Raw genomic sequence first — 12239 nt, 5'->3', positions numbered from 1 at the left:
AAAGTTGGCTGCAACCAAAATGCGAAGGTCTTTGATCTCTGAAACCAGCCGAGAATCGTTCAGTGTAGCACAGAGTTTCTCAAAGGATTGTTCTGTAGTTGTGGAAGAAGTTAATACTGTAGTTGCTGGCGTTGGAAAGTTTAGTTTTAAACCCAAAACTAGCAAAAAAGAGAAGAGAGACAACAATAGAAACCATAAGACCAATCGAAGCAATAGTCTTCTTGGCGACTTGTACAGCATATCAACTCTGTTGGGTTGATAAGGAGAGATCGATTCGAGTTCCAACTCTTTTTCTTTGGGTGATATTAAGAGAAACAAGTCGTAGGAAAAATAATAGTATCTGGTAAGTTGTACCAACAGCAAATAGGTAATATGCTCCACCTTTTTCTGAAACTTTTCCACACCCATATTACAAATACAATATAGGATAATACAAACAACCAGTCTCAAACTCCGTGGCCTAGACACTCTAGAAACTGAACAACTTTCATGTCACAAACCCACCCGAAACGACTCGGCAACCCAAAATCAATTTCCACAGCACAGCAATTTTTTTCCATAGGAGTGTCCATGTCTTCGAGCCCCCCACCATTGCTCTAGTCCGCATAAACGTGTCTCTTCCTCAGGACCGTTAAGTTCCGTATCTGTTTCTTCAGGTTGATAATGCCTTGAGCTGTTCACTTTGACGTCAAGTCGGGCTTTCTCCTAGAGTTGGTTTCAACTAGCTTAGGCCTCGTTCTTGTGAAAACTATCTTTTGTGAGTCAAAATAGGGAAGCTTTGGTTAGAATAATAAACGTTTTATCGACCTATTATACTTGCAAGCGCCCAATTTACATTCATATATAATATTATTTATTTCGTGTATCCAATTGGCTCAGTTTTATACATTCATCTGTACACAACATAAGACTACATAGGGAAATGCTTTCTTTCTAAGAATGAATAAAACAAACTCCGTAGACCTTCGTCCTCACATGAAGCAAATTCTTTGAAGATCTGACGAAACAATATAAACAAAACACCTGGTCGTATTTCATCCAACTGAAACATAGTAGAAGCCAAATCAGATAAAAGCTTGATTTCTTGCATATCGTTGTCATCTAAAGTTGATGCATCTGCTTCCAATTGACGAATGGCTGGTACAATAATTTTTACAAGAATGGGATGAGCATCTTGCAAGGTGGATGACAATGAAAATAATGTACTATTAGGTTGACTATGTTCACCATTAGAAGGATTTTCTCTTGTGGGGTCCTCCAAGTCTCCAACGTCTTGTTGCATCGTTTCAACTGCAGTAACGGGGGGATCTGCCTTCGACTCTATTGCATAGGATGATTCATCGCCATCATCATCATCAACAACCAAAGACTTGACTCTCTTTGGAAGTACAGTTTCCGAAACTGTTTGTGAATAGTCACGACTTGCAAATTCTATATAAGGGTCACTGAATCCCTTTCTTACCCACATACGATCCATACTCATCGTATCATCAAAACAGGAAAAGTTCTCAGAGGAGAAAACTTTCACATGTCCTTGCTTAAAAGGTTGAATAGAGTCCTTTCGATAGACTACTGTATCAGTATCGTTATTCTGTCGATATATAACTATGTCCTTTGTATGATTGTTCTCAATCGTGGCCTTTTTCATCGTAGATAAAGTAGTCTGTTCCTCCCAATTATGGTTGGTTTCACTCGTCAATGTAATCGTATCATCCGTATCGCACTGTCGCGAATTCTTCGATATTCCTAAATTGCTGTTCTTCTTTACTGTAGAAGATTCTTGAGGCAAATCCACAACTGTCTTTGTATATTCATGTTCTTGGGCCTTGTTCGACAGCTCTTCTTTTTCAACACTCCAAGAAGGAAGAAAAGGATGTCTAGTCAAATACTTGAAATCCTCTGAATGAGGAGATTCTGAAGGATTTCTATCCACTTGAGAGTCTTTGGTTGAAGTAATGACTGTTCCTGTACTTGTCACAGGATCACTCAAAGACCGCTGATGTCCAAAGAGAGAAAGCAGGTTCTTTCTTGGGGACTTTTGTGGATTCCTTCGCTCCGTTGCGTTGCTATTGGTTGCTGAATTAGTAGGAGACTTTCTAATGACAGTTTCTGTTCCACTCGTGTCCGCAGATCGATAACGTATGACAGTGTTATTAGGAGGAGTATCCAGCTTGGATGATACTATTCTTAAAACAGTACCATTATCAAACTGCAAACTATCCAAAGCCATACCATTTCTAATAATCTTGCACAAAGAACCTTCTTGATTTTTAAGAACACTGCTGCTCTCTTCTTTCTCTTTGGAGTACAATTGAAATTCTCTCTGGCTTCCTGTCGAAAGACGAACAGTACAAGAAACGAGGTTGTCATTCTTTTGAACTTTCAATACTCTACCAAAGGTCCAATGGAAAGTTTCTATTTTCTTCATCATCACTTTCTCTTTCAAAAAACTCTTTCCCGAACGAACTGACTTCCTCACTGGTTTACCAGGTTTCTTTATACCTTGTAATAACTCTGAAATTTCATTATAGTCTGCGGCTGCCTTCAAAAAAGGATGCTTTAATAAGCGTATAGCATCCCAGCGCTCTTCAGGTTCCTTGTGTAAGCAATGGCTCACAAAATCTTTCAAATCCTTAGCAACCAAAATATGAGAATAACTCTAAAAACCTTGATATTCCTACCGAAGAGAAATTCCCTTTGAGGATTGGAGGGTCTTCTTCTGATATCAGAAAAAGCGCTTTCATAGGATGTACTTGAAACCAAGGCGGTTTTCCACAAGCCAACTCCAAAATAGTGATTCCTAATGACCATATATCTGCCTTTGACAGGTTGAAAACAGTTTTGTATAAAGAAGCAATAAAGAACTGCAAATACCTTCTCATCATAATAGGACGCGGCTATTACTTCAGGCGCCATCCAGTACGGAGTACCAACAAATGTATTGCGTCTCTGCATCGTCTTACTCAACTGTTGTGAAACCCCAAAATCAACCAATTTGGCAACTCCACTCTTGGAAAGCAAAACATTAGCCGCTTTGATGTCTCGGTGAATTCTCTTTTCCATATGCAAATATTTTAGACCTTGAAGAATGTTTTGAATAAAACGAGCGATTATGGATTCCTTGAAAGGTTGTCGTCTACAGTCCAAAAGGTCTCTCAACGAGCCCCCCTCTAAGTATTCCATTATGATCCATAAAGTAGTTTCAAACACCAATGAAGAGTAATAAGTCACAATATATGGGTTTCTCAATTGTGCAAGAATTCTAGTTTCTCGACGAACCTCCTATTGAAAGTGATTGGGTGCGCACTCCAGACCACAACAAGTAGACTTACCTCGAGGTCACCTTCTGCGTCTTCCAAGTCAATCACTTTCACAGCTAAAAGTTGTTTGGTTCTCAAGTTCAACGCTTTGTAAACTTCTCCAAAAGAACCGCTCCCAATACACTCTTGTAGTTGCAAGTTCTCCAACATATGGGAAGAATGCATTACAACATAATCTTTAATCACATTTTACTCAAGTATTTTAAGAATAATAATAAAGTTTGTTGCATATTCTCATTTCGAGTTGTCTCTCTTTTTTTCTCAAGACTTTAAATGAATTGTTGAACTATCTTGTTCTTTGAAACTAGTTGTTCTTGATTAAAATAAGGAATTCTTCAAAACAAAATATTTGTCTGCTTGTATGTTTTCTCAGTCGTTTCGTTCGAATAAGGAACTGAAGAAAAAGATTTCAGAAGAGCTGAGTAAGTTTGTATTTTCTATAAAGTTCTCCTCAACGCCTTGTAGAACAAGTTCAGGAACAGACTGAAGAAACTGGACAAAAGTTATCCAACAAAATATTCGACAGTATCAATGCTGAAGTTTTTCAGGCAAGTAGTTTGACCAACTATATGACTGTGGGTTTCGTTACTTTTTCAAGGTTTATCAATGGGAAGGAAGACTGGAGTCTGAAGTGAAGCGTTTGCATATGGCTGTAAACGAATTGTCTTCTCAACTGGAAAGATGGCAAGCAACTTTGAAACCTCTTGAGAATGCTTTGAAGGAACTAGGAGATATTGAAAATTGGTCTTCTGTTTTAGATGAAAGAGTTTCAACGCTAGTAGATATGGAGGAACAATCAAAGTAGTGTTAAGTTGTTATTAAAACGGTATTGAGTCAATTTGATAAGTAATCCAGTGCAACTGAAGAACACATTATGTAGTGTATTCCGGAAAAGGTTTTTTCAAAGAGACCACGTTTGTCCAACTCTTAATTTTTTATGTTTGTATGGAAAGCTGTTTTGAATTTGCAAGTTAGGCAATGCTTTTATGCTTTTGTTATATATGGCCTAGTTGGGCAAAGTCTTGGAATGGTCATACTAGGCCTTACCTTTTGAGAAAAGAATTATTGAGACAAACTAAAAGAATATCATTCAAAGTTTCAGCAGTCAACTTTGTAAGAGCCACGGATGAGATAACAGTGAAGAAGCCATATTCTATACAAGACCATAACCGTTCCAACGTCGAAGGAAAACAGATAACAGGAGTAATGGATGAAACAGCGTCGTCCTTCTTTATGAATCTTAGACCTAAGAGACTTCTAATCTGGTTGGGTGCAACAACCTCATTATGGTACCTTCGTCCTTTCTTTGGAGTATTGTTTGGAACTTTTGTATTGAGTTACGTCGCAAACAGCTTTGTTTCCTGGTCTCAGAAGATTTCAAAGCAACGATTTCCAAGAAGATGGGCTGTTCTATTTTTCTATGCAATGATAATATCAGTTATAAGCAGTTTTAGTTTATTGACAGTTCCTCGAGTGATAAAGGAAGGACAATATTTCATTAGAACTATCGAGTCTGCGAATCCTTATGTGTTTATTGCAGATAGCATTCGAAAATCAGTTGGAGATGATCTCAGTAGTAAATTGGAGTCACTATTAATAGGTCCTTCTGAGTTATTTTCCAATGAACTTGAAAAGCCTTTATACTCTTCAGAAGAAGAGGCAACTACGGAGAGCAAACGAGATAAGAAGGCAGTCTCTGGCTATAAGAAAGCTGGAGCCATTCTTAATGACAAGGCCTTGGTAGAGAAAAAGCTATCAGTTTCTAGTACGGATGCTTGGACAGAAGAAAGGTCGAGAAGACTTGGTATTCTATTACAAAAATCAGTGAAGCATCATGTTGCTGCAGCTGTGTCATTGACCACAAAGATACTTCGAGAAAGTACTAAAATACTATTTAAAGCTTTGGTTTCATTGGTCTTTTCATTTCTTATAGTTTGGGACCTTCCAAAGATAGCTCGTGGAGTTGGATCATTGAAGCGTTCCAAGATAGGCCCTGCTTTCATGGAAGTTGCGCCACATATTGGTGAGTTTGGAGTTATATTTGGAAAGTCATTTGAAGCACAACTGATTATTGCTTTATCTAATACAACGTTGACTTCGTTGGGATTGATGTTTCTTAGAATACCTGGCATAGGCTTCCTTTCCTTTATTGTACTCATTTGTTCTTTTATTCCAGTAGTAGGAGTTTTTATATCAACCTTTCCTATGATCGTAGTTGCAATTAGTGAATACGGTATTCAAAAGATGGCTTCAGTCGTTTCTATGGTCATTATTGTTCATCTCATCGAAGCCTATGTGCTTAATCCACAAATATATTCGGTACATCTGAAGCTACAACCACTGTTAGTGCTAATAGTACTTTATATTTCAGAACACATTGCAGGAGTTTCTGGTTTGATACTTGGAGTTCCGTTATTAGTATATATCCTTCGATTGCTCGAATGTCCACAAGAGGAGGATTCACACTTTCCTCAAAATGAGAAATAAAGAACGGATTGGGATTTCAAGTTGGCCATTGTGAATCAAACAACACGTTGACGACGACCTTGGAAAGCTTATCAGATGACTGTCTCGTTGAAATATGCGTACAACTTGTGTTCAGAGATATTTTAGCTTTGGCGGCAACTTGTCGTAGTCTTCGAAGTCGACTAAATAGCTATTCCCTCATATGGAAGAACCTACTTGTGGCAAAATACCCGTTTGTTCAAAAAGACACTTGCGTTGGCAACTCAAAACTCCTCTTTCAGTCTTGTGAGGAGTTTACAAGTTTGTGGATAGATATATGTCCTTCTGTTATTCCTTTGAAATTGGATAGTGAAGCTACACTAGGCGTCTTTCACTCTAAAAGATCCTTTATAGTCGCTTCTGGACATAGCGTAAAGAGTTTTATTCAATGCGGAAAACAGTTTCAAGAGATATCTGATATTCAATTTCGGTCACTTTGTACTTGCACAGCTTGGAATAGTGCGAACAACTCTCTTTTCCTCGGGTTTCAAGATGGCGCCATCCTTAGTTGGAAAGGAAAGGAAGGGAAAAGTGTTCGCAAGCTGAATAAGAAAACCCATCGAGCTGTATCTTGTATTGAGGTATGTAAAACTGCTTTGTTGACAAGGGAAGACAACAACTTCTTGTTTTAGACAAGCAGCCAAGTTGTTGCTAGTGGAACAGTGGAAGGAAGAATCAACGTTTTTGATACGACAGTTGGAAAGTGTGTCGGTATGACTAGAGCCCATATAGGTTCTATTATATGTTTGAGACTAGTTGAGAATACGCGCCTTATGGCTTCGTTTGGTCGGGATAACTTTGGCAAGCTTTGGTCTCTGGATCGTTTGGACTCTCCAAGGCACATTGTTGGTGGTGATGTTAAACTCCCTCAAACTATTGTTCATGTGGATAGAGATAGAAGTAAGCCTGAAGTATTTTACATCGCAAGTGACAAGGCTATTCATATTTGGGATATTCGAGTTGGAGGAATAACTGCAGTATTGTCTGAACCCATTTCCGCTCTCTCTCTGAAATATAAGAGACGCATCACTTGTATGCAAGTTTTATCCAATGGCTCAATTGTAACAGGAAATAGTGACGGTTCTTTATTGTATTGGCCAGAATGTGGTCCTTGGAATGGCATTGAAATATTATCGCCAAGCTATCTTTCCATTACTAGCATAGCAAGTGATAGCTATAAATTTTTACTTGGATGGGAGGATGGTTCAGTTAAGTTGATCAACAATCCGTTGGAATTTAGTAAAGTAGACGAAGAACGGCTGTTGACAAAGTATATGAATCCCATTCAAAAACTAGACCTGATTGAAAAGGATCGGGTTATTGTGATGGAACGTTTTGGTAGAGTATCTGCCTTAGACTTTTCGGTTGACAGTGTTCGAGGTAGAAGGATGGATACTTTTTGCAAGTGGTTGAATGCCCATCCTATTTGTAAGCCTCATGATGCAAGAACTGGAGCCGTTTTATCTGGCAAGTTTTGGAAATAGAAACCATCGTGTGCTTGAGGTCCGTTGGCTTTTATGATTCTTCATAAACGAACAGATGAAGAGAGCTTTTTGTCAAGTTCCTATCTAATAAATGGTTTTTTGCTTTGAAGATTTGAAGTTTGTCGAAATGCTCTTGATAAAATACATTTGTGTGTAGGAATTTCCTTTTTTTTATATTCAAGACTCGGATTTTCCTATGAAACACTGTTGACAGAAATTTTGTAGAGTTTTGATACTTTTTTTGTTCAGCTTTAGTTGGGTAAAGCAACAAACCGTCTTATTAAGCTTTTTTTTTGAAATTAGATATTTAAAGTAGATGCAGTTATCTAGAGTACAATATGAATCAGGAAGTTACCTTCAGAGTGATGGAACTGAGACGGAGTATCGTCGATATGGAAAAGGTGGAGAGTTAGTTGTTCTCGTTCCTGGTTTCTCTTGTGGAATGGATATGTGGAACTGTCTTATACAGAATATTGCCAATAGTGAAATGTTCAGTTTTCTTTGTTTAGAGAACAGTATGCAGCTTTTGATTCCAATTTGATACTTTTTTCATGGATTCAGGAGGTTTTGGTTCAGGTCGTTGCTCAAGTTATCGTTTATGGTCCAACCAAGGTGGCTATTCAACGGTATTCAGAACTTTGCTATACCCCAGTTCGTTTTTTATCTTTGTTTATTTAGGATACTATGGCTAACGATGTTTGGCATATTGTGAACAACTTTTCTAGAGGACAAGTCCATCTCATCGGCTTCTCCTTGGGTGGAATGATAGTCTCCAAAGCGGCCAGCGTATACCCAGAAAGAGTCTTATCGTTAACTTTACTTTCCACTCCAAAATGCGGTATTCATATTCTATTGCCTGGTTGGAGAACGTTAAAAGTTGTGATGCGTGTTATTTCTCACTATGTATTCTTAAGAGTTTGTCCATTATGTCGCCATCGAAGTTGTAATGAAAGGAATAACCATGTAAGAATATTTTTTGAAATCTATTTCAAATATTCGGAATATTATTTACTTGAGTTGACGAAAGATAACAGTGCTCTTATACCAAGATGGCGTTTTATAAAGCAACAACAAGAAAGAGAAAAGTATTCTCTTCCTCGTTACATGAGCATTTGGGGACAGTTACATGCGATTCTCTTTCATCGTCTTTGTCGTGAAGAAATGACTAAAATTCGTCGCGCTTCATTTCCCATTTTATGTATTTCTGGGAAATATGATCAACTGGTTTCTGTAAATGGTTGTCGAAACTTTGCTCGTGAGTTGAATGGAAACTATATCATGTTGTCCGGTGCCCATTTCATTACGGAAGAATGTATGGAGCAAGTTCATCAGCTCATTCGATTGTTTTTGAAAAAGCAGTTAGATTGCTTCAACGATATCTCACCATTGTGGGTTGTGTAACAACCTTCGTATGAATATTTACCAATATAAACAAATTCTCTTTCTTGAAAACAGTTCTTGTTATTATTTTCCAGACGTCAAGGATAATAACCCCCAAGAAATGACAGTATATCATGTTCATCTTTATTCTCTCTTGTGGGATTTGTAAAAGACGACGATCCGTCGTTTCGAACGTTCTCGTTCCAAACACAATTGTTCTATGAAAACTACGCATGGAACTTCGTAGAAGAACATTGAGAACAGGTACTAAGAATGTTTCAGAAAGTACGGAAATGGCGGGTTCTTCTCATAACGGTGAAACAGAGAGTTTTTCTTCGGAATCGAGCGCGGCAGAAAATTCTTCTTTAGAAAGGCTAGAAAGAGAGAAGAGCAAGTCGAGTGAAGACATGGTGGCTTCAGACTCCTCTCCTAAAGGGCGTTCTAGCTTGTTTCGGAAGTTTCGTATTTACCTGTCCTCGTTAGTGAAGAGAGTGAATGTTCGAGAAAGTACACAAAGGTCCGTTCAAGGGGAGCACTGTGATTCCTCTAGAGAGAGCGGGGAAGAGAATACTCCTAGGAGGAACTTATTTGAAGACGAGTGGTTGCAAACTTCGGAATGGGAGCAAAGTAACAAGTTGGAGTCGCAGACGAGCGACCACACCAAGAACGAGCACTGGGAGGAAGAAAACCCATCGCAAACAGAGCCTAAACAGCTGTCAGTACAAACATCCACCAGAGGGGTAGGAAGTTATGACTATCACAAAGCTTTGAGTGGGTCCAGCCTTGAAGAAAGCGAAAGAGGTCAGATCATAACTCGGTCTCGTGGAATGCAAACACCAGCAAACAGTGAACATACAGAGACGACTAGAGAAGGAAACTATTTATTGAATAGTGCAAAATCTGAAGCCAAGGGTCGAAGAAAGTACACCAGAGAGTCTTCTGGGAAGCGGCCTCAGGAAACTTCTCAAAAACCAGTAATAGTTAAAGCAAAAAATGCAAGAAAAACAAATTCAAGTATTCAAGAAGCAGCTCGAGTTCACGACGACCAATTGTCCCAAGCTTTGAGTGAAGACTTTTCAGAGACTATATCTTACCAAGAACTTCGCTCTCTTTGTAAAAGGTTGGGCATCAAGGCAACTGGAAAAAAAACTCAGCTTATGGGAAAGCTTCGTCATTATGTAAAGTCTCAAGAAACAGCTTCAGAAGCAAGTGTGAGTCGCAAGGAAAAGCCTGATTTACCAGAGAACACAGAACAGAAGAATAGGGAAGTTAAGGGACCAAGAGAAGCAAGTATTTCTTCAAAGTTAAAGAGAGGTCGAGACAGAGAAGGTATGAAAGCAGAGATATCAGGAAAGACTGCAGAACACTCTCTGTATTCTATGGAAACAATTGCTCTCGCTCGAGCAGTTTTACAACATCTTCAAAGTCAACAGAGAACTATAAGTGTCGAAGAGTATGAATTATATCAGAATATATTGAAAAACGCAGTTCAGAAACCTTCATCTCAACTTGCCATTTCCGAATACCCATTTGGTGGTGCAGTTGGCTCTTCCCGTGTGAGAAAGCGTACGAGAACTCCACCCTCAGATCCAAAGCGACGAAAACGCAACCAGCCATTGAGCACTATGAAGATAGTAGAAGTCTCGATAGGGGAAGATGTTGATTCATTTTCATCTCAACCCATTCGTCAGCCAAGTTTGAAGCGTCAACGAGTTTACTCCATGGACGTGCTACCTTTTGAAAAAGTGGACGAACACTCTCCGAAAAGCACTCCGAAGTTAACTCCAGTTCCTGTTCGTCCGACTGTTTCAAGGCAAACGGAGTTAACTGGGAATCCTCTTACTCCAGTAGATGTTGTAAGAACTTTCATGGGTTCTAGTGCCACAGAGATTGACAAGAAAAAGTCAGAATCGAAGCCAGAAGGGTCAGAACAAGGGATATCTATATCAGGTAGTGCGTTTACTACTCCGATAGTTTCAACAAACAGAAATAATTCGCAGTCAAGTTCATTTGTGTCGCGAAAAGGGACTCTTTCAGAAAATAGATACTTCAGAAAGCAGGATACACTACAGTCGCAGCCATTGTTTTCAGGCAAAAGTGATTGGACCAAAACAGCAGATATAAGTGGTTTAAAAAGGAATTGGGACATAGGGAAGGAACGCATCTATGATTTTCGGAAGAATATATCACCTACACCATCTAAAGCTTCAGCAAGTGATACTGCTAGGAAAATTCTGGAAACCTTGGAAAGAATTGCGGGTAACAGTGCAGAGAGAAAAAAGCCACCGCCAGTCACTTTAGATTCCTTGAGGAAGAGACATAGGACAGAAGAGCAGAATCGAACACAGACAGAAAGCAAGCTTTCACAGGATTGGAATGATAGTTGTTTAGAAACTGGAAGTATCCATGCCCATCATGAGAGTGGGAGACATTCTAATGAGAACGTTAAAGAACCCAGACCGGACAACCATTCGGAGCACACATTAGAAGACCAAGGATACAATAAGGAGTTTAGTGTCAATTTGGCCAAGGATCTATTCGCAAAGCATATCGACACAACTTCCAGAAAGGAGGTAGCGAGAGAAGTTGAAGACAAAGCCGATTCAACAGAAGAACCCTCAAATACAATTCGCACATATACGAAGAAAAGTAACGAAGAGCAGTTCGAAAGTCAAACTCCACAGCAGAGTTATTCACAGCACTTTCCAGTAATCTCAAGTATAACAAAGAGTTTGATGAGCGATAAGAGTATAGAAAATATGGTTTCTTCCCCTTCAGCTAAGGCAAACGATAATAATTTGGATTGGAAGACACGAGAAGAGTTGAAAGAAAAAGATAACAATTTGGACTTTCGAGAAAATAAGAAAACAGAAGAACATTCGCGAAGTTCGTTACTGACGAGTTTTGATAGTGTCGACCACGCAAGACCGAACGATAACAACATCATTGAACAGTCGGAGAATCTCACCGATAATAACGCATTTCAGAAGAATTCTGTGTCCGTCATCAATGAAGCATCATCTGCTCATGCTACAATTGAAGCAAGAAAGGAACAAGTTCAAGATTCTGATACGAAGGATGATAGAAATAGTACATGGACCAGAACGAACGACGGACATTCCAAAAATGATAATTTCATTCAAAATCGTTTGGAATCTCAAGGTGAGAGTGGACAGGATAACGATGAAAAGGAAGAGCAGTCTACGTTCTTCACTACTTCTCATGCGAAAGATGACAAAAGTAGTTTCCTCACAGGCTCTGAAACAAAAGGTACTTCAGATAATCAAACAGTTGCTGCAACTATGACAAGTAGTTTCTCATATACTTCTCCTTCTATGGGAGAAAACTTCTCTATGTTTAGCAAACCAAGTTCTTTTCAAGCCAATATTCTTCCGCAGTCAAGCAGTCATTGCTTGGTACAAACAGGTTCTGCAACTTCAGCTGCATGGTTCGGAAGCACAATCGGAGAACATTTCAAAGCAAACAGCAGCCAATCAGAAAATGACCGCTCAACGTTAGAGACTCCTTCTGAAGCTTCAACTGCTGAACG

General features: G+C 39.0%; 7 protein-coding genes across 8 annotated transcripts in view; 5 read left to right on the top strand and 2 right to left on the bottom strand.

Annotated features, from left to right (window-relative positions):
* The window catches only part of Gasu_58750 (peptidase M48), a 2091-nt gene extending 1552 nt beyond the window's left edge, over positions 1-539 (bottom strand). The window contains exon 1 of the mRNA XM_005702933.1: positions 1-539. This exon is cut by the window's left edge and continues 472 nt beyond it. Within this exon, the coding sequence (XP_005702990.1) occupies positions 1-408 (408 nt within the window). The 5' untranslated portion in view covers positions 409-539.
* A 9-nt stretch (positions 540-548) lies between these two features.
* On the bottom strand, positions 549-3509 carry Gasu_58740 (serine/threonine protein kinase). 2 transcript variants are annotated; one of them, XM_005702931.1, is made up of 4 exons: positions 3333-3509; positions 2875-3282; positions 2682-2819; positions 549-2632 (listed from the first exon to the last, which is right to left on the bottom strand). In XM_005702931.1, exons 1-4 carry the CDS (start codon positions 3483-3485, stop codon positions 911-913), a joined length of 2421 nt encoding a protein of 806 aa, XP_005702988.1. In that variant the 5' UTR covers positions 3486-3509; the 3' UTR covers positions 549-910. The 2 variants fall into 2 exon arrangements, with proteins under 2 accessions (XP_005702988.1, XP_005702989.1); XM_005702932.1 differs by having other exon boundaries at positions 829-2632.
* A 60-nt stretch (positions 3510-3569) lies between these two features.
* On the top strand, positions 3570-4158 carry Gasu_58730 (uncharacterized protein). The gene is made up of 3 exons (XM_005702930.1): positions 3570-3742; positions 3786-3868; positions 3919-4158. The coding sequence occupies exons 1-3, from the start codon at positions 3682-3684 to the stop codon at positions 4123-4125; spliced, it is 351 nt and encodes a 116-aa protein (XP_005702987.1). The 5' UTR covers positions 3570-3681; the 3' UTR covers positions 4126-4158.
* Positions 4159-4199: 41 nt separating this feature from the next.
* Positions 4200-5924, top strand: Gasu_58720 (uncharacterized protein). Its single transcript, XM_005702929.1, has one exon. It carries the CDS (start codon positions 4299-4301, stop codon positions 5805-5807), a length of 1509 nt encoding a protein of 502 aa, XP_005702986.1. The 5' UTR covers positions 4200-4298; the 3' UTR covers positions 5808-5924.
* A 25-nt stretch (positions 5925-5949) lies between these two features.
* Positions 5950-7416, top strand: Gasu_58710 (uncharacterized protein). Its single transcript, XM_005702928.1, has 3 exons — positions 5950-6018; positions 6068-6406; positions 6458-7416. Exons 1-3 carry the CDS (start codon positions 5989-5991, stop codon positions 7307-7309), a joined length of 1221 nt encoding a protein of 406 aa, XP_005702985.1. The 5' UTR covers positions 5950-5988; the 3' UTR covers positions 7310-7416.
* A 33-nt stretch (positions 7417-7449) lies between these two features.
* On the top strand, positions 7450-8756 carry Gasu_58700 (hydrolase, alpha/beta fold family protein). The gene is made up of 4 exons (XM_005702927.1): positions 7450-7568; positions 7613-7824; positions 7871-7935; positions 7988-8756. Exons 2-4 carry the CDS (start codon positions 7626-7628, stop codon positions 8708-8710), a joined length of 987 nt encoding a protein of 328 aa, XP_005702984.1. The 5' UTR covers positions 7450-7568; positions 7613-7625; the 3' UTR covers positions 8711-8756.
* Positions 8757-8839: 83 nt separating this feature from the next.
* Gasu_58690 (peptidase) lies at positions 8840-12238 on the top strand (the record flags this gene model as incomplete). The annotated part of the gene is made up of 1 exon (XM_005702926.1): positions 8840-12238. A coding segment is annotated over exon 1 (3316 nt), but the record flags the coding sequence as incomplete, so codon positions are not given.
* Position 12239: the final 1 nt, after the last annotated feature.

This window comes from Galdieria sulphuraria, assembly GCF_000341285.1.
Source record: "Galdieria sulphuraria unplaced genomic scaffold scaf_64, whole genome shotgun sequence".
Lineage (NCBI taxonomy): Eukaryota > Rhodophyta > Bangiophyceae > Galdieriales > Galdieriaceae > Galdieria > Galdieria sulphuraria.
Note: the sequence above shows the minus strand (reverse complement) of the source record. Positions and strands in the feature narration are given on the sequence as shown.